General features: G+C 37.7%; 2 protein-coding genes across 4 annotated transcripts in view; one reads left to right on the forward strand and one right to left on the reverse strand.

Moving 5' to 3' along the window:
* LOC129262971 (uncharacterized) overlaps positions 1-8302 on the forward strand; it is a 27145-nt gene extending 18843 nt beyond the window's left edge. Inside the window, exons 9-12 of the mRNA XM_064100859.1 lie at positions 1044-1320; positions 1968-2077; positions 4331-4703; positions 5696-8302. Of these exons, the coding sequence (XP_063956929.1) occupies positions 1044-1320; positions 1968-2077; positions 4331-4703; positions 5696-5881 (946 nt within the window). The 3' untranslated portion in view covers positions 5882-8302. The remainder of the gene's footprint in view (positions 1-1043; positions 1321-1967; positions 2078-4330; positions 4704-5695) is intronic.
* Positions 8303-20678, reverse strand: part of LOC129263834 (neurotrypsin-like) — a 22833-nt gene continuing 10457 nt past the window's right edge. For all 3 annotated transcript variants that reach the window (XM_064100860.1, XM_064100861.1, XM_054901748.2), the window contains 3 exons: positions 20205-20555; positions 13093-13136; positions 8303-9195 (listed from right to left, as the gene is read on the reverse strand). In XM_064100860.1, the coding sequence (XP_063956930.1) occupies positions 9124-9195; positions 13093-13136; positions 20205-20555 (467 nt within the window). In that variant the 3' untranslated portion in view covers positions 8303-9123. The remainder of the gene's footprint in view (positions 9196-13092; positions 13137-20204; positions 20556-20678) is intronic.

Genomic DNA, 20678 nt, shown 5'->3' on the forward strand with positions numbered 1-20678 from the left:
GGATGAGGATGTGTCCGCGTGAGGTTACATGGACCAGCATCCTTATCTTATAATGTTATAAAGAATATAAGACGTCCAACTTGTACTGAGTATCATTTTGATCATCGGCTGTGTTTATGTAAAAAAAAACATTTTGATTTAACTAAACTTCCCATATATGTATATGAAAAAATTATGAAATAAACACTTTGAGATATATATACTTACAAATATAATTATGGTTCGGTGTGGATTGCAAATGGAATTTGAACATGGCAGTTGGATTGCCAATGGAAGTTATTGGTGGCGCCAGTGGTTCTGAGACTCTTTCATCATTCTCCTGAAGAGGGCACGAACACACTTGTCCAGACGTCGAGGTTGGGTGGTCCTTTTTTTATGGCCAACACTTGCCCAAGAATGATACATGGTGTACCGTGAAACCTACAACTATATATGTTCCGGTATCCCCATCTTAATCTTAAGAATATAAGACGTCCAACTTGTACTGAGTATCCTTCTGATCATCGGTCGTGTTTTCAATACACCGCCACAAATCTGTAAAAAGGGCATCAAACTGCGCATATTTGTAAATCAAACATTAACTAAATAACACTGCTATATATGTACCGTATATAGTTCGGTGTAGATTGCAAATGGAATTCGAACGTGGCAGTTGGATTGTCAATGGAAGTCATTGCATCGTGGCGCCATGCATGATTCTGCCGTTGATCCTGCAACTCTGTAATCATTATGGCCCGTATTCTGAAGTCAGGTTTAAGTTAAACTCAGGTTTAAAGTTGTGGTTTAAGTATGGACAGCCAAAAGTATCAATTTTTTTTATTAAGTTGTACGTTCTTATGTTTGCTGTGCTCTTTCTTGATTCATCGATGGTGAAGACATTTTCTATATATACTTCCTAGCCAATTATGAATGATTTGAGAGCCAAATGAGCTGAAATATTATATCCCTACTGTTAGTGATTTATGTGACAATTGGCTGTCCATACTTAAACCACAACTTTAAACCCGACTTCAGAATACGGGCCTATGTGTTTTCCTTTTTAGAGACATGAACCAACTGCCAAGCTTAGATCCAGACGGTGTCCTGACGGGATGCGTATCGTCCCCTCTTCGGGAGGAAGAATTCGAACGGCTCAGTAGTGTGTTCAACTACAGCAGAACGACGACCCTTAAACAGGTCCATCTCCTGATCGAGCACGACAGTAGCTCTGAGGAGTTTAGGGAGATGCTTGTCATCGACGAAGATAACATAGACCTCTCAAACGTGTCATCGGCATCCATTGAAATCCTGAAGATGATTCCGCCGTCGTTTAAGCAAAAGGTAATTGAATGATTCACAAGTTGCCGGGTTGCTAAATCTACTATCTACCCAACACCCCTACCCACTGTGTCAAGCTACATTCGGGAGTCCTCACACAATGAAGCAGAAACGACACAATACGACAAAGAACAGCCGGGAGGCCCTTGTCGAAAATTGGTGAACCAGAACAAGAGTTTTGTCCTTAGTTTCGGAGCTGACGAAAAATTGCAAATATGTCGTTTGTTGTACGAAACTGCTGTCTTTATTTGCCAATTTTCGACAAAGGCTTCTTGGTTGCTCTTTGCCATGGAGGGCGTTTCAGTTTTTTTTCTATGCTTCTGATTCCATTCTGTGCTGCGATGCGAAGACTCCCTATTTAGGAAATGATCACCTCACACTGCTACACATAATATTGTTATCCCGGAATGCTTTCATCAGCCAAGGGGTAGTATAGGTGTCCTAACACATGACCCTTGAATGTATCAAACTAAAGTAGTGTGGCTAGATTCAGGTAAAGCAAGTCAATCTTTGATAAACGCCCTCTTTGTTTTGTGGACGTACACACACTCACCCACATACACGACAAACACACTCACGTACACATACATGTATGTATATATATATAGGTGAAAAAATTGTAAAAGTATGTTATTCTTTGCACTATGTAGATGCATTTCGCTAGAATCAAGAACTGCACACTGACAGACGAGCTTTCGCACCAGTTGTCCCAGGCACTCCAGTCGATGATAGAACTCGAGATGTGTCTGTCTGAGAACAGGTCAGTGTATGCCGATATTTAGACCCGTATTCTTGACTCGGGTTTAGATTAAACCCTGGTTTAAAGTTGTGGAACAACTATGGAGAGCCAATGGGGGCACAGATATTTATAAGTACAGTCCCATGTATAAACTTACACAACACTCAAATCATTCATAACTGCTGAGAATGATAACTGAAAGTTTTTTTTTATTATTATACAAGCGAATGAAAACAAAATAGTACACGTTAGAAACACACTACATAGACAGAATTGTTGAATTTGTGGCTCACCATTTAGCACAGAGTTAGACCGTAGTCTAAGTTAAACCCGACTTCAGAAAACGGGTCTTACAGTTTAATATAAAGTTACGCTGGACTCTGCGATCGATTGGAATGCACGTGCGGCAAAGAATGCAGCATGTTATAGATTATTGTGTGAAGATGAGAGTCACACTTAAAATACCAAACCTTAGCACTGCGGACCCCTCTTAATACCTGGTTCTCGCTTTCACGATTCTCGCCTCGATTGAAAAGGTGATCTTAATCGTGTATAAATGATAGAAGTGATCGTAACAGGTCGTACCAGATCAGTCGTGGTAATCGTATTGATCGCAGGAAAAAAAATGAATGGTTCAAAAATTCTCACGATCAGTTACGGACGGCCGGTCGTGGCATTCGTGGCGGATCACATAGCAGTGGAAACGAGGCATTTGTGTCAAAGCTCACCGTGATCAAAGTGCCATAGGAGGCTCGATGAACTTATCCTGGGATCCACACTGTTAACTCAAATTAAGCGTGAAGATGATACGCTGGTGGCATTTCTACAGTGTTTCCACATAGGCCCGTATTCTGAGGTCGGATTTAACGTAGACCACGGTCTGAATCTGTGCTAAAATTATGGCAAGCCAAAAATATCAAAAAAAATTTTCTTTTATTTATTTTGCTCACTCCTAATTCTTGAATGGTGAAGACAATTAACTTATTTATCATTCCCGGTCGGCTTAAGATTGAGTCAAGAGTCAAATGGGCTGATAAATTGGACATCTGCTGTTTTGGATTTCTGTCACAATAGGATATCCATAGTTAAACCATAACTTTAGAATAATGGCCAAGTGTTAATGTGAAAGTGTGAATACCCTAGTCTATCATTGACCTAGAACGAAAATTAAAATTAAGGTGGTTTCACATTATGATTTGCATTGTCACCACACTGTGATGAAGACACTGTATTCCGTCCAGCAGGGGTATATTTACAATGATCCTAAAGGCCACCGCACACCTTACGATTGTCCGATTTTGGAACAAATCGCATTTTGCTCATTTTCTGAAATTGTGAATGGAACATATCATTTTATTTGAGGTTAAAATTAATTGAAAGAATACTAATACAACCATTTTGAAAGATTGCAAGCCTTTATTTTGGAGTAAAGGCCAAATTAGTTTCAAATCGTAGCCAATCGTACGACTGCTATGACGTCATTACGACTAGATATTAAATTTGCCTTTATTCTAAGAAGGATGATAGCATAGTCACAGATTTGTACATAGGTATTCGTACGATGATTTCGAACATTACGCAGTAAGATATTCCAAGTCTCAATATTAGCATCAAATTCTACTACGTTTTATTCCAAAATTAGTTGCAGACCAATAGTAAGGTGTGCGGTCGCCTTAAGATTATTCTTCTTGCATTCGACTTAAAGAAACCATAGAAAAAACCCAGAGAACGACCATACAAGCAAACCAAATCATTTTTAATTTATCATGACACATGCGTCAGTGAAGCCAAGCCCCCAAAAATTGCTGAATGGTGAAAAGATCATGTGAAATCGCAGCTTCCACTAATGGTTAAAGAGATAGGGTTGCAATAGGGTTTTATGTTAGAATTGGGGTTAGGTTAGGATAGGTAACACTATTAAATCTAGGTCATTCCATTTATGTGTGGAATTAGCAGCAGAGTAAATGTCACGGAACCCCACAAATCCCGAAGTACAATGCATACTATGTTTCTTGAATATATGTGGGTGTTGGATATGGAAATTAAATGAAAAACAAATATCATTCTATTGTTATGATGGAAGCCTTTGAATGGTTCTTGGTGATTGTGTAATAGATTATTATACATGTAGAAGAAAAAAAATCGGTATAAAAATATGTATTGAGATACAGTGCATAACATGAAATGTGAATAAAATTATTTAAAAAGAGCGATCCTGATATCCTGCTAATAATTGATGTATAACGAAACAAATATCAATTATTTCTATCATAGTATCCTTGGTCGAAAAGCCTTCCACTTGAAATCTGTCACTGTACTTGACGTTGGCCGTTTCTCGTCGCAATGTTTCGACTGGGAGTGGCTTGCCAGTGCAAAGCTGCTCGAAGAACTGCACCTCACCTTCGAAGCATCCCCGCCATCCACGCCCACATCCCCTTCCACACCGGCTGCAGCGGACATGGCGACCTCCCCACTGTCTGCAAAGAACCGGATCTACGAAGAAATCCACGAAAGAAAGGACACTGCTGACGTTGAGGGCGCTTCAGATGAGGACTTCTTTCTGACAACCGGAAGACTGGTAATGAAGAAGATGTCTTCCTGTAGCTTATCAGTGATGCTGCATCTACCACAACACATGAAAGATGAGGTATGTCTACAAGGCAAAGCCCACTAAACTTATGATAGGGTACTTTCTGCGCATGTCCAGTTCCCCAAAATTAGGACTGACCATGCACTGACCGATTTCGTGTCCCAATCTACCGAGTACCCATTTACTACACATGGGCGGAGAGTGGAAAATGTAGATAAACGCCTCGCCAAAGGACGCGAGTGCTGCGGTGGAATTAATTTTTGCCTCGGACATTGTGCTTTAAAGTCCAGAGACTATATATTTCTATATAACAAAATATATATGACCTATCAGTCACCCCCAAACCAACAATAAGATTAGCCAAAATAGTTTTCAGAAAATAAAAATGATAGAATTATCTAATATTTGAAAGAATAGTTATCCTCTTACTGTCAACAATTAAACTTCTAATGTTAAGTTTTAAAAAAACCGAGATAAAAGATATTTGACTATTCTTGTTCCTGACTGCTTGGAATTTCCAAGGAGATTTGTACATTGTGCACATATCACGCTTTAGTGAACTCCAAGCCTTGTTGTCTCTTTGTAAAGCTCTCACCGAGTTTCTTTTCCATTCGATGAAGTAGTTGAAGGGATTATTTTTTGATCAATTTTGAAAATACATAATTTTAAAGAAATATATTATATCAGTTTAAATAAAAATCTTAAAATTCATTTTGGGCGACCATTGTGTATTTTGGGGTGTCAGGTCACACACTTTTGTACTCTTTTAAAACTGGATCGCATGAATGAAATGATATGAAAAGTAGTTTGGTCTGTGGAATAGTACCATCTAAAATAGTATTGTTGTATTTCCGAGTTTACTTATCTCTATCAGGGTTATGTCTCCCCATTTCTCGACTTTTTTTCTCCCTCTCTCACCACCCCTCCCCCTCTCTCTCTCTTTATCTCTCTCTCTCTAACTATCCTTCTCTCCCTCACTTTCACTCTTATATGCCTCCTCCTTCTTCATGTTCTTCCTGTAATGTATACATTACCTTCTATTTCATCAGTTGCGTTTCGTGCGGATTCGTTCAACGAAGCTCACCGTGGACGTCCTCAATCGTCTCTCCGATGTCCGGAACTCCTTCAAACATCTCAAGCCGCTGTCGCTTCAAAACCTGTATCGTAGGCCAATCAAGCACGGATGCATCATGCAACCAGGTTCATCCGACCCCGTACTTGGCCAGTGGGACTGAAAAGTACCCAATTTGAAATCGAGAGGAATCTACAAAAGAACACTTCTCTCTGAAGTCCGGAGCTCCTTCAAACATCTCAACCTGCTGTCGCTTCCGAACCTGTATCGCAGGCTAATCAAGTACGGATGTATACTGAAACCAGGCTCATGTGACCCTTCACCTGGCCAGTGGGACGGACCACAGGAATCCCCTCTCAATCCAAAATGAAATTAAGAGGAATCCGCAAAAGACCACTTCTCTCTGAAGTCCGGCGGAACTCCTTCTAACATCTCAAAGTGCTATCGCTTGAGAACCTGCATCGCAGGCCAATCAAGTAGGGATACTGTTATCAGGCTCGTCCGACCCTATCCTTTGCCAATGGGACCTAAAAAGAACCCCCACCCTCTCCATCCATATGAAATTAAGAGAAATCTACACTTTGCAGGCTCGTTCGATACGAAACGTAAGAGTCGCAGAGAACAGAATAAAAAATGAACATTGCCTTTCAGACTATTATTATCATTATTTATGGCAGTCTTGGTGAATTTAAGATGGGCTCGTGAAAAATTTCGTTCTCTGTGATAAGGGCGGCAACCTCCAATTCTTGTTTCGCAAAGTGAAAACACCACATTCGCAGCGTTAGGTTACGCCACCAGTCTGAACACATGAAAGATTAATTTACACGAAAATACCCGGATAGCCGGACTCTAACCCCGGATTACAATGTGAGAGACCGAAACCTCGGCCTCTCGGCCATTTCTTTTTTCGCTTTCATTTTATGAGACTTCTATATAAATACTTGTACAGTGTTTTTTTTTTTTTTTTTTTTAATATCACTTAATATTTGAAATCGTGGATAAACTTATTATAGAACATAGTCGTGTACATACGGATATAGCGAATAGCCGTTTTGGTATCATGGGTTCTGCAGCACGATCGATGGTTTGTAAACTTAATCGGAAATGTATATACACACCAATCAAAATCGTTACTGATTTCGAAGTGATCAGAAATATTTGAGTCTCATGGGCGTCTAAATTGGCCAAACTCTGGTTTTCGTATTCATGTATATTATCACATTGTATTGATAACAAATGGTTTATATAGGATCGATTTGCCGTTTTGTAACCACGTACAATTTAAATGTAAAATAATTTCATGTAATGATAATTTTGTGGAAGACGCAGTTTCTTTCTAAAATGGCTGATAAGCACTCGTATTTATCTGAACACGAAACGCTTTTGAATTTAAGACAATGCTATTTGAATATTTAACCCCCCAAAATATTATTTTTAACCAAATATTTTACCAAGTAATGAATTAAATTCACCTTGTTGAGTAAATTTACATTTTTTTCGTTTAATTTCCATTCAGGCTATACCCATGTTAGCTTATACTAATAGTCTAACAATACTGAGTCGATGTCGATAAGCTGAACTGTTTCTGAACTTGTTTTTATTTGACAAAGAATAAGTTTTTAATTAGACCAGCTGGGCAATAAAAGGAAAAAATTACACTATTTGACCAAGTGTACTTTAATCAAACGGCAATTGGGCCCATTTTATATTAGATCAAATGGTTTTGCCATGTAACATGTATGATGGCATAATACAATTTGATAAATACACAATCTTCTTTTCGAAAATGTTAATAAGAAACTATAATTTCTTGTTATAAATTGAATTCGTTTGAAAGTATAAGCGTTGCTTCAGCGTTTAAAATGAATTTTATATCCAGAATTCATATATGTTTATTCCATTCATGTAAAATTATTAACGATGAAATAAAATTGTTAAAAGGCGTAAGGTGTATTCATATTGGATTACCCAGGGTAGTTTATCATAAAACATATTGTGACTGTATAATCAAACAAAATTGTGGATTCGGCCAATCAGATACAAGGAATCACCAGTGAATATTATTTCAACAACTATACTGCTTCATAGATCATTATAGAATGGGTATCATGCATGTTATTACCGACGCATGGCCAGTCATGCATTCGGTAAATTTGCCATGCGTCCGGTATTTACTGATGCAGGGCAGATTTACCGGATGCTTGGCCCATGCGTCGGTAAACACATGTGCATGGTTGAAACAAACAAAAAATCACAAGAAATCCACCATTCTATAAAACAAAAGATACACAGGTTGTTAGTGCATCGGTCAAACTAGTGAGAATACAGTGACTATGGAAACTAATCCAAACCCCCTCGGCTGCGCCTCGTGGTTTTAACAGTTCCATAATTCATACCTTATGCTCACGAAACCTACAGATGCACTCACATCTGTGCATCATTTGTATACTGTGTCCCACACTGTATTCACAATTTGTTTTTTTTACAATGGGATCAGCTTGTCATTTCTATATACTCTATGCAGAGGCAAATTTACTCCAAAAGCAATGTTTGTTGGTAATAAAAACAAAAACGAAACGTGTAATATTGTCTTTGCTTTGTGTTTATTTGTGTTAGTATTTATCTTTCCATATCACAATAAGTCAATAATATATGCATGTAAATATCCGTAAAACGATGGTATGTTTAAAGACCGTGAACATCTACTCAGCATAAGTAGAAATCACTTAGTAATGTAATTCAATAAGTCATTTGAAAAAAAAAAAACATTTTTTTTTTCCAGCAGAAAGGAAAATAATATCACTCGCTCTTATCAAAGATACAAGCTAAACAGTAACATTAATAAAGTTTAGAATAGTACAAGAAATGCTTATAAGGAAAATATCAGAAAATATGTATTCAAGAAGCCTGCTGACAAAAAGAATAGATAATATGTGAACGATTCTAACATTAGAGATTGAACAAAAAAGAGCCAAAATGTTAGGGAAAGCCAACAGAGATACGATCAAATCGATATCCATAAAACGGGGGGAAGGGGAGGGGACTCAATCACCGATTTGAAATACGTTAATATACCATCGATAAAGAAAACGTCAGTATCAAAAATACGTCATCGTATTATTTCATGGTATTATAATGATTTGTCCGTTGTGTTATCATCGATGCTTTGAGGGAACACACTAATTGCGATTTAATTTTTCCTACATCAAATCAATGGTTGAAAACGACAAAATTAAAACGTTCTTGACCATGTTCAACTAAATTACAATTTGTTTTATATTTAGTGGCGCTAGATGCATCTGTAACCCATCAATACATAGTTTTGTTTTATCCTTTGAAAATAATTATTCTGATTCGATGTCAAACTCGGATAGAGGTAAATGTCTTCATTCTTTCGGGTCCGTTTTAGATCCCTTCCTCGGCGGCCTCCAGGCTTGCAAGCAACTCTGCAGCTCGACTCAGCAGTTCTGCTTTATCCTGGGAATAAAAGAAAATCAGACAGTAAAAGATTAACTTTAAAATTTGTGCAATATACAGAATATTATTAAAATATTTTCGCATATATCAAAGCATGTATCCGGTCATTCAGTATTCATAATGACAACACTTGGCTGGATGTCTCTCGAAGAAAGGAGGCGAAATCACCGAATCATCAACTTATATAAGATCATCCATGGAGAAACTCAACTTGACTTAAATAAATATGCCACAAGAAAAATAACAAGACTAAGAAGATCCCATGATGAACTGTATGACGTCACTTCAAAGTTCATCACAACTACTCAACTGGCTAATTCCTTCTTCCCTGAAGCAATCTCCCACTGGAATAATCTCACAGCTGATATGGTATCCTCCAAAAGCACTGACATACTTAAAGCAAAACTAAACACGCAAAACCTGCAACAAAACAAAACAGAGTAATAATACTCCCACTCTCGTCAGCCCTGAGTTACCCTTCGGCTGGTGGAGGACTTCAGGGATTGAAACTACAAGGTACAAGGTATGAAGTCTGTTCTTTTTTACACCCTGTAAGGTCCAGAGCGTAATATCGACTATCCTTCATACAACCTTTTGAGTTTACTGTATAGCTGAAATTTAAGATAAGTTATGTATATAAACCCTGGCTTATAAGTTTACATAGGTACTGCTTATAACATATTATGTGTTATAATCTTATTTTCTGCCCTTTTTTATTATTTTTTTTTTCTTGTAAATGTGATTATTTGTATTTTTTAATCTCATTGAATAACTGTAAATATTGTAATTTGATCTGATTATTAATAAAAACATAAATACAAAAAAAATATTTTCGCATAGGGGCATTTTCACCACAGATGGACACAGAGGCAAAAAAATCAAGTTGATATTCATGTCAAATGCTTTATGTTTTTTAATAAAACGCGACCTGAAGTTTCTGAGACAAAAATTTTTTCCGACTCTGGCAGCCATTTTTTATTTCAAAATGGCTGCCAAAGTATGGATACAAATTAGTGTTGAAAATAGTATATTGATACATATTTTGTTTTGACAGATTTTTAAAGAACAGGTTTGATCATGTTGTTTTCGCCTGTGATTTAGCTTGCTATTATAACACTTTTTAAAATCCCACAGAAAGAAACACCAGTAATTCATTCATCTGATAAAAAAAATTGATGAAGTATGTGATATGGTATGTAATGTCGGTTACCGAAAACATGAACTTTTTTTCTCATTTCCTGGAAAAGAAGATATATTATATGAAACTTGGTAGATTTCCTCTCTAGGTAACACCCCTCCCTTCTACACCAAAATTAAAGATAACCAATTAACAATGAAGCCATAGGGTACCATTAAATATCTGTAATGTCAGTTACCAAGTAGAAAATGTAATGTCAGTTACCGAGATGTAATGTCAGTTACCATGATAAAACGTTGGTTACCAATATTGAAATGCAAATATGTGGTCAATTTTATGGTGAAGAAATATTGTATACTTCTTTCACTTTAAAAGTCACACCAGAAGGAGCTTGCTATTGACTTTTAAAAGGTATAGTTCACAAGGAATACTATATGAAATTATGAAGGAAGTTGCATTCCCATCATGCAAAAAAAAATTACTATGAAATTGTTTTGTACATGCACTTACCAAGTACCTACATGTACAGTAATTGTTTGTAATTTTGTATCAGACAATTTTTTGTTTGGTTTTCGAGGGGGGGGGGGGTAGGGGTACTTTTCCCAACCTATTGCCTAAATCTGCAACATTTTTTAAGCTTAACATTGTGATGAAGGGGATTTCCAGGGTCCCTTTTTTAGTTTCTAGGATTCTTTTGAGCATTGCCTCGCTAAAAGTGATACAATTTTGTTTTTGGTTTACAAGTATAGATGAAAAGTGAAATTTGACAGTTCTGATCAATGTTGCATGGATCTATTAAAACTGTTTTTTTTTCTAATTTACAAATAGTTTAGTTTCAGTTTAGAAGCTGGAGTTTATTTTTTGTTGACAGCTTAAAAAAGAAATTAGCAAAGAAAATGATTTAAAAAATTATGAAGAGAATTGAAATCCAACAGATATGAACAAGCATTGCTTGCACTGACCAGAATAGAAATCAATAAAACCAAGCTCCTTGATAAAACTACATGGCTGCATGAGATTCGGGGGAGGGGTACGTGTAGCATAGGGGAGGAGACCCTTATTCATTTTGCCTTTTTTGAGGGGAGGGGGAGTTTGGAGAAGGATAAGGTTTAAAAAGTCATTATAAAACTGATGAATATATTATGGGTGTATAGTCAGAAAAATCCATGTGTACAGTCAATGCAATATTAAATTACTATAGGAAAACATGTAGCTGCTATGACCCAACCCCCCCCCCCCCCCAGTAAGTAAAACATACATTTCTTATCTTTTGATAATTAAAAATGTTAAGTATTATGAAACTTTTATGATTTTAAAAAGCCTTACATATATTTAAGTACCAAGAAAATTATGCCTTTGAAAATCATATAGCACTGGTAAATGTTAATGTGTATTGTCAGTTACCGACAAGTAATGATAAAAATGTTCAAATCAAAGAAAGGAATTAAGAAAAAGAAAAAGTTTTTTCATAGAAATGGTCCTAGAAACTCGGGTATACTTCCACATCAAGCTCACTTTCATGTGAAGCCCTGCACAGAAGATACAATGCAATGATTCCACACATTTGACTTCCATGTGTTATCTCTATGGCAAATTAAGTGTGATGTCAGTTACCGTAATGTCAGTTACCAGCATGGTTGTGGAAAAATTATCATAGCCCCCAAAATACAAAAACGAATTGTTTGATATTTTGACACATCTTAACCTAGTAACAGAGGTATTTTCACATATTCAAATTATTACTCTATCTACTCAGGGACATGAGATATTTCAATTTTAATGAACACCCTGAAATTGCATGTCCTTTTGCGTAATGTCAGTTACCGACACATTTTTGCTTGCTGATGCGTAAAAAAATGTGGTTACATAGGAAAACTTAGTATCGGAGTATACTGCAAGGTTCACTTTATTAACTCTATCAAAAGCAAACTCCCATCATTTGTTGTTTTAGAGATACACACAATGAAAGGTGTGAAAACATTGTGCCGTGTAATGTCAGTTACCGTGAAAATGCCCATAGGGTTACATTACCAATTTTAAACACTGAATTGTTATAAACACAAATATCAAGAACTTGAAATATATCAAGTTTCATATGTTAGAAATACAAAATACATAGAACATTAAGTAGTTACAAGGCATATCATAATCTACATGATAAGCATAATTCAAGCATAGACAATACAGATATACATGTACATACACATTGTTGAGATTTATTATCAATTATATTAGATTTATATGGTTACGGAGGGGAAGGGGAAAGAGAGCAAAATGTGTATATTATGTGAAGCTTATCACCATTATTATTATCATTATTCTTATTATCACTATTATTATCGTTATGAACACTTAAATTACATCCTAGGAATTGATATCTCTTTTTTATATACAAGTTATAAAAAAAGAGGTTAGCAAGTGCCACTTTTATTATAATTATTACTATTATCATTGTTATCATTACTATTTTTATTATTATCATTGTTTTATTCATTCATTTATTTTAGTACACAGCAAAAACTACGGTGTTAACCGGTGTACATAGAGGACCACACCGGTTGTTTTACACCGGTGTTAAATTTACAGTGTTAGTTTAACACCTATAGGTGTTATTACAACACCTTTGGTTGTTACATTTACACTCTATGGTGTTATGTCCAATTCCTAGGGTGTAATTTCAACACCTCAGGGTGTGGTCCTATATTAACACCAACTGGTGTCAGTTTTAACACCACAGTTTTTACAGTGTAGGCACTTACCATGTCGTCTCCCATGGATAGCTCCTTCTTTGCTGGGCCAGGTGCTAAATAGAAAATAAAATAAAAGGGAACATCAGTTATTCTTGAATGTGTTGTCGTATTGACCGTTGCTTGCTCATTCGTCATATTAAAAAAAGAAATCACAGGAATTGGCCCTTTATGACCCTACCATGTTTGCGAGTAGGGCAATATCTGATGTCGTTTTGATTTGGACTCGATGATGAGCATAATCAAAATAATTTTAAGAATAGAAATAACAAATAAAATAAATCAACATTAACCCAACATGGCACTCTATTGCAACCCTATCCCTGACCCTACATGTATATCTAAGACGAAATGAAGCCTGGATCAATTGTCGCCGGAGCAAATGTGTCACAAATTTGATTTGATTTGATTTATTTATTTCGGTTTCACAATTGTACATAATATGATAAACATAACATAACAAGGTCGAAAATACTACAAGACAAAATATAATATGTATAACATAATAATATATTTTAGGAACACAATTCAGTATTAAAATAAAGATATCTCAAATGACATTTGTATTTAAAAGTAAAACGGAGGGACTTGCCGAAAAAAAGCAAAGCTAGTACAAGAGACAAGCCCCTATCTTAGTTACATTACAAAATTACAACAAATAGATATTGGGTCTTAATAATAATTTTGTTTAAAAATAAATACAAAGAGGGGGTCACTTCCATTGACGAGTGGATACCATGACCGACCATGGGGTCTCGAAAAGCACCCTAAAGAAGTACTTTCCATATTCTGAAAATGCACCCCTTAACAAGTATTGGCGTGTGAAACCCTATCCTTAACAAGTATTGGAAACAAAACGATACCCTTGGCAGGTATTCCCTGAATTGAACCCCTAAAGAAGTACAGCGATATTTTAGTTATGTCACGGACGTCGGTTTTACCTTTACCTACATCATTGGGTATACGGCGCAACCTCCCACACCTCGCGCAAATCGGACTCTTAACACGTAGTGTTGACGGGGCAAAAAGTACATCCTTTATTAATCATTTTAGTCTTTTTTATACTCTCGCAAGTTTGACACGTAGCTTTCCTAGCGAAAATAGATACCCTTTCTTCAATAGTTGTGTTTTTGACACCCTTATTACGTTACGTACGTAACGTGCCCTATCTGGAAAAAGCCATCCTTTTTACGTGTTTTTTGGTCGCGCATGGTATCCACTCGTCAAAGTAAGTGCCCCCCCCCCCCCCGGTGCTTTCATTGTGCTTATTTTGGAGTTTTCGCACAGGGTTGCAGAATAAACCATACAACGCAACAATTAAATACACTGAAAATGCAGGTCAAATTACAATAAAGTCTGTGTGGAGGGTTGGTGAATCGAAACAGCAGTTTCGTCCGACGTTTCTGGCCTGACGAATATTGCAAACATGTCGTTGTCCAGAGTCATGGACGAAATTGTTGTTTTGATAATAATAATAATAATAACTTAGTCTTATATCATGTATATAGCGCTTTTCATGAAATCCATAACAAAGCGCTTTACAACGTAGAAAATACGAAATATATAAACTAAAGTTAATTAGAAATCATATAACAATATTTTAAAACAATATCAAGGACACTGTAAATAGGGCTATGTTGAATATGCTTTCTTCATGAGATACGCCTTTAAATTGGATCGAAACGGATGGAAGCTGGACGAGTATTCCAAAAACGTGGGGCAGAGCTTGGACAGGGACCTACTGGCCCGGGGGGGGGGCACTCGACCAAAAAAGTGGTAGGGTGTGCCGCGGGCGAGGCAAAAACGGGGGCCTTGGAGCGGGCTTATTGTAAAAAGGAGGGTCCTCGGAACGGGCTTCGGAACTACAAATGTTTGTGAAAACGGGGGTCCTCGGAACGGATCTCCGTATCTCTGTGAGTGCGTATGCATCCCTATGGAACGGGCAATCGTGCATGACGCAGCTAGCGCGACCTCCCCCGGGTGCGCTCGCGCTTAGGCGATGGTCGAAAAGCGCTCTACGGCCGCTTTTCACCAAAATTGCAGCTCCTTGTAGCAGATCAATGCGACCGGAACGGCGTAACGAAAAATATGCGAAGCTTTGGAACGGATATCTTTCTTATTTTTTCTCGATAAGAAGGAAATGCTATGCCTTGGAGGGCTTTCTTTGTTCTTTTTCTCAAAAAGACAAAAATGCTATGCCTTGGAACGGAAATTTGAGTGTAAAAATGGGGGTCCCCTCCGCGGCACATACCCACTATGCATTATATACTGAGTGCCCCCCCCCCCCGGGCCTACTGGGAGTGTATGCCTGGATTAATTCAGAGAGATATTTTGGAGTATATCCATGAAGAGATTTGAACGTAAGGAGTAGAATTTTGAATTGTATTCGAAATGTAATGGGGAGCCAGTGCAATTATATGGTCATGTTTTTTAGTGAGGGAAACTAGACGGGCTGCAGAGTTTTGAATAAGCCTGTTCACGGTTGTAAACTGCGCACGAGCAGAAAAAGGTCATTGGAGACAACCATGAAGGTGGCTTTCAAATTCACTGACATAGGCATTTGTGATTTGATGATTATTCATGTATTCCTTTCAAAATATTTATCACATCCAAGCTGAAGAGTAATAAATAGAGCCTTCATAACCACTGGTATTTGACAGTAGCCTAAACAATAGTCAAATGTGCCAAAGGCAGACAATAAAACAGATTTCCAAACTTTATCCCTGATGTACTATTCTAGTCACCTGTACCGACCGCACATAAACGTTGTTGGTGCTAACAGAGCACTAACAGCACTGTTAGCGAGGTTTTGCCCGCACAGAAGCAAAGTGTTAGCCCAATCACTAGCTAGCGCTGTTAGACTAACATTACAAGGTCGCACAGAAGCTAACATTAGCGCTAATGTTTGAACTATTCACTAACAGTGCCAAGGGCACCGATAGTGACAATGTTAGTGAATATCTCTTGCGTGTCTTGCGTAAAACTTGTATATCAAGTGCTTTAAAATAGACCTAGATAGAATTAAAAGGGTACTCCAGTCCAGGGGCGGATCCAGTTTCTTCCAAAAGGGGCCCGGAAGGGGGGGGGCACATTTTCCCGAGAAAGAGTATGACAAGCAAAAAAAAAGGTTTACATCTAAAATTGAAGGTATTGTTGTCCCAACAAAAACTGACGTGCAAAAAAAATGGTATTTTATTGCTTCAAAGGGGGGGGGGCTGTCTTGGGTAAAAATGGCTGGCATGTTTACATTAAAAATGTTGATTATTGCTTTGGATCCGCCAATGCTCCAATCCCCAATACGTGTGGGAGAAAACATAATGAAATTAGATGAGAAGACTGTAATTACAATCAATAACATAATTCTTAAATGGAAAATAATGAAGAATAATAAATAAAATATAAATTAAATGAAGAGAATAATGTACAGTATTTTTTAAAACAATGATGCCTATCATGCCACCATGAATATCCTAGAATAGAATTACGAAGCCAAGTCCGATTTTCTTATTTCATAATTATTATTACCGTTGTTATTACCTTGTTTCCCCCCATTATGTACATGTTGTGATTATGATTGTGATTGCAAAACCAATATAAGTCATGAATAGAAAAGGTCCCATACCCCATTCCCCTTTTCCTGATTTTACCGTGAACTGGTAAATATGTTTCAACACTGCATGTAGGCTTATGTAAATCTTGTCAATGGTCATGATGATCACTGAAGCAGTGGTCATATTTACTTTCCACTGTAAGGACAATTTCAGTTTAAATGAACACGATTTCATATACAAACATGGACCTATGAAGAGATGGACATTCATCGCATAGATAATGAATTCACTAACAGGTGACTGTAATTGTCATCTGAATAACATTCTCTTCATACTATAGTCTTCTTTGGTCATATGATCGTCACCGTGAGACGGGACTGAAGCAGTTCGTGATTGGACATTTATATTTCACAAATTATATGCGCAGTTGATAACAAATCAATGAAATAATGGAAAATTGATGTGCAGTTTTTGTTAACCTTTGGTAATCTTAGTTCCATGTGTTTTATTTGGGGAAATGTCCGCATATTTTAATATAGAGGCAATATTGTGATTGATTGTTTACCATTTAAAATTCAATTTTCCCAAGTTTCTCCACAATATGCCAGATATACGTGGCACATAACATTTATAGATCGTGTATTTTTCAGTGTTATTGAGGTCCTTATGTGTGAGCGGTAGTTAGCGGATCGAATAATATCATATTTTATGTCATAAAAATCGTCTGCTCCTCAAGTTTGCTGCTCCATTATTATGAAGCATGTTGACTGAAAGGCAAATGCTGAAACAAGTGTATCAGCCAACAAAAATCAGGACCGGGAAACTGTTTCGTATTTGAGTGATCAGATACACTTGGTAGTCATGGTAATTGCTAATGTAACAACACCGTATGTTCTCATTAAGATGCACATAACCAGATGACGGTGGCTATCATTGGATCAAAGAAATGCTCGCGTTAATCGTCCATCTTTTTCATTGGTCCATGATAAAAATTATGAAGTGGGGAAATGACAAATGACATCTTCAGCTCGCCTATAGTAAATATAATATATAATATAATTTTTACGTAAGTTATGCAAAACTATATCACATATTTTTAAATGCCTTTTTTATTTGATTAATGTTCAATTGTTTGTATGACTATACTCCACATCATGCTTCCCTATATACACACCTCCATAGACGGAAGTCATTCTTCCACTCTACGAGCAAACCTATACAGCCCCCTTCCCCTATCAAACAATTATTGACTTTTACCGTTAATATATCATTTTTTCATCGATGTTAAGGTCTATGTATTATATGTTAAAACATGGACCTACTATGGTTAAAATAATCAGAATTCAGTAATTAACACCGCGGTACAATGTCATCACAAAGTAAGAATCAATGGTGCAAATCCGAGCCCCGGTTTAATGAGAATAATACATTGAGCCTATGGGATAAAGGCCCTTACATTGTATCAATCCGCACATCATCACATAGATCACTATAGTACGTCATAGATTCTGCCTAACTATAAGGCTCAAACACACTAACAACACCTGTGCCTAACAGCGCTTTCTGTGCGTTCATTCTGCTCATGGTGTTAGTGGCTGATTTGTTAGTGACTTGTTAGCACCATGGACCTATGAAGAGATGGACGATTAACGCGAGCATTTCTTTGACCCAATGATAGTCACCGTCACCTGGTTATGCGCATCTTAATGAGAACATACAGGTGTTGTAACAATAGCAATTACCATGACTACCAAGGGTATCTGATCACTCAAAGACGGAACAGTTTCCCGGTCTTGACTTTTGTTGGCTGATCCCCTGTTTCAGTATGTGCCTTTCAGTCAATTTGCTTCATATATGGATCAGCAAACTTGAGAAGCAGACGATTTTTATGATATAAAATATGATATTATTCGATCCGCTAACTACCGCTCACACATAAGGACCTCAATAACATTGAAAGATACACGATCTACACATGTTATGTGCCACGTATATCTGGAATATTATGGAGAAACTTGGGAAAATTGAATTTTAAATGGTAAACAATCAATCACAATATTGCCTCTATATCAAAATATGCAGACATTTCCCCAAATAAAACACATGGAACTAAGATTAACAAAGGTAAACAAAAACTGCACATCGATTATCCATTATTTCATTGATTTTCTATCAACTGCGCATATAATTTGTGAAATATAAATGTCCAATAACGAACTAATTCAGTCCCTTCTCACGGTGACGATCATAGGACCAAAGAAGACTAGTATGAAGAGAATGTTATTCAGATGACAATTACCGTCACCTGTTAGTTAATTCATTATCTAAGCGATGAATGTCCATCTCTTCATAGGTCCATGTTAGCACTAACAACACCTTCACTAACAGTGTTTCTGTGCGGTCGCTACTGGTCTATACAATGCCTTTTGTTCTTAGAATTTGAATACTCTACCGGTAAAGCTTACGCAATATCTACATTTGAAAATGATAGTGCTTATCCTAATGAAAAATCACAAAGGTCATTTGAGAAAAGTTGATACGAGCTAACCGTGAACTGGCTTATTACCTTCATACCGACCTTCGACAAAGTTGCATGTTATAGGCATTCGCTGAGTTGTATGATTTCTTCTGCGCCGCTGTGCGAAATCTCCCTATCGACTTCATTTGGTCGCAAGACATGTTTATATACCCTGAACGAAAAAGGTCTGTTTTCGGTCAAGCACTAAGAACATTTTGTCATTTAGGTGCCATTAGATTTGGCAGACACGAGTTTGTTTTCATTAGAATATATATATTTCATATTAAAAAGCGATACTGTGGTCAGCTTTCTCCCTATAAATCATAAAATGGCGTTCCATATGGTGTCCAAGTCATAGGCATGCTGGGAGTGACCCCCCCCCCCCCCCTTCCCCTTCTTTTTGGTTGTCAAAATTTCTTGACCCAAATCAGGAGTGAACTCCCCCCATCCTTTTAGGGGGAGGGGTGTCGATTCCTTTATATTTTTACAGCACCTCTTACCAACTCGTTCAAAGACAACTTCGACCTACACGCCAAGAGGTGAGCAATAATGCTATCATTCCCCCCTCGTGGGGGCGTCGTGCCCATCGTCGTCTAGTGGTTATGATCCCCGTCTCTCTTTCTGAGGGACGTGGATTCAATTCCCAGCCATAGCATGTCTTCCTTCAGCAAGGAATGCATCAACCTTGTGTTAAACTCAACCTAGGTGTGGGGATCAATAGGTCTGGGTACCAGGTAACCAATTCCTCGAAGGCTCGAGCGCCTAATGGGCAGGGAAGCTAAAAATCGGCATTATAATAGCAGCGCTGTGTATCCTCAGGCAAAAAGGGATTTAAAAATCTAGGGGTCCGTTTCATAAAGCTGTTCGTAAGTTAAGAGCGACTTTAAGAACGACTGGTAATCCTTTCTTGTGGTAAATGACATTGACCATTACATGTACATTGGTGATTATTTAGCGTGTAAGAAAGGTTCACCAGTCGTTATTAAAGTCGCTCTTAACTTACGAACAGCTTTATGAAACACCCACCTGCTATTATTATTTTTCCCCATACTCACCGGTGTCGCAAGTAAGGGTGGCCGCTGTCCTGAAGTTGCATCGACTATCCCCTGTTTGACCGTAATTACAGGAGAGGACGCTCTGCTCTTCGCCCTGGCAGTCCAGTCCTTCCATCACAATGGGAATCTGAAAGATTTCTTGCGCGTTCGGGTACGTGTCATCGCCGTTGGGTCCCGCGTAGCGACCAAAAGACGAAGCGCCGCTGTTGAAGCCGAGGAGCTCGCAGACCCTGTCGCCACCAGCTTGTGTGAAGCCTTTTACGCACACTCGGCCCCACTGGTTGTTAACAAGCACTTCCAGAACACCCTCGCTGCCGTCCACGCTACCGTCCTCGGCTACAAGACGAAGGCCTGGGTGAAGTTTTAAAAGGCAATACAGGTCATTGAGATACAATAGGATTAAGCACGAAACACTGTTAGTTCTTGACCTAAATTGCTTACTAACACGCATTATTTAACAAGCGTACTAACAAA

This window comes from Lytechinus pictus, chromosome 6 (genome assembly GCF_037042905.1).
Source record: "Lytechinus pictus isolate F3 Inbred chromosome 6, Lp3.0, whole genome shotgun sequence".
Lineage (NCBI taxonomy): Eukaryota > Metazoa > Echinodermata > Echinoidea > Temnopleuroida > Toxopneustidae > Lytechinus > Lytechinus pictus.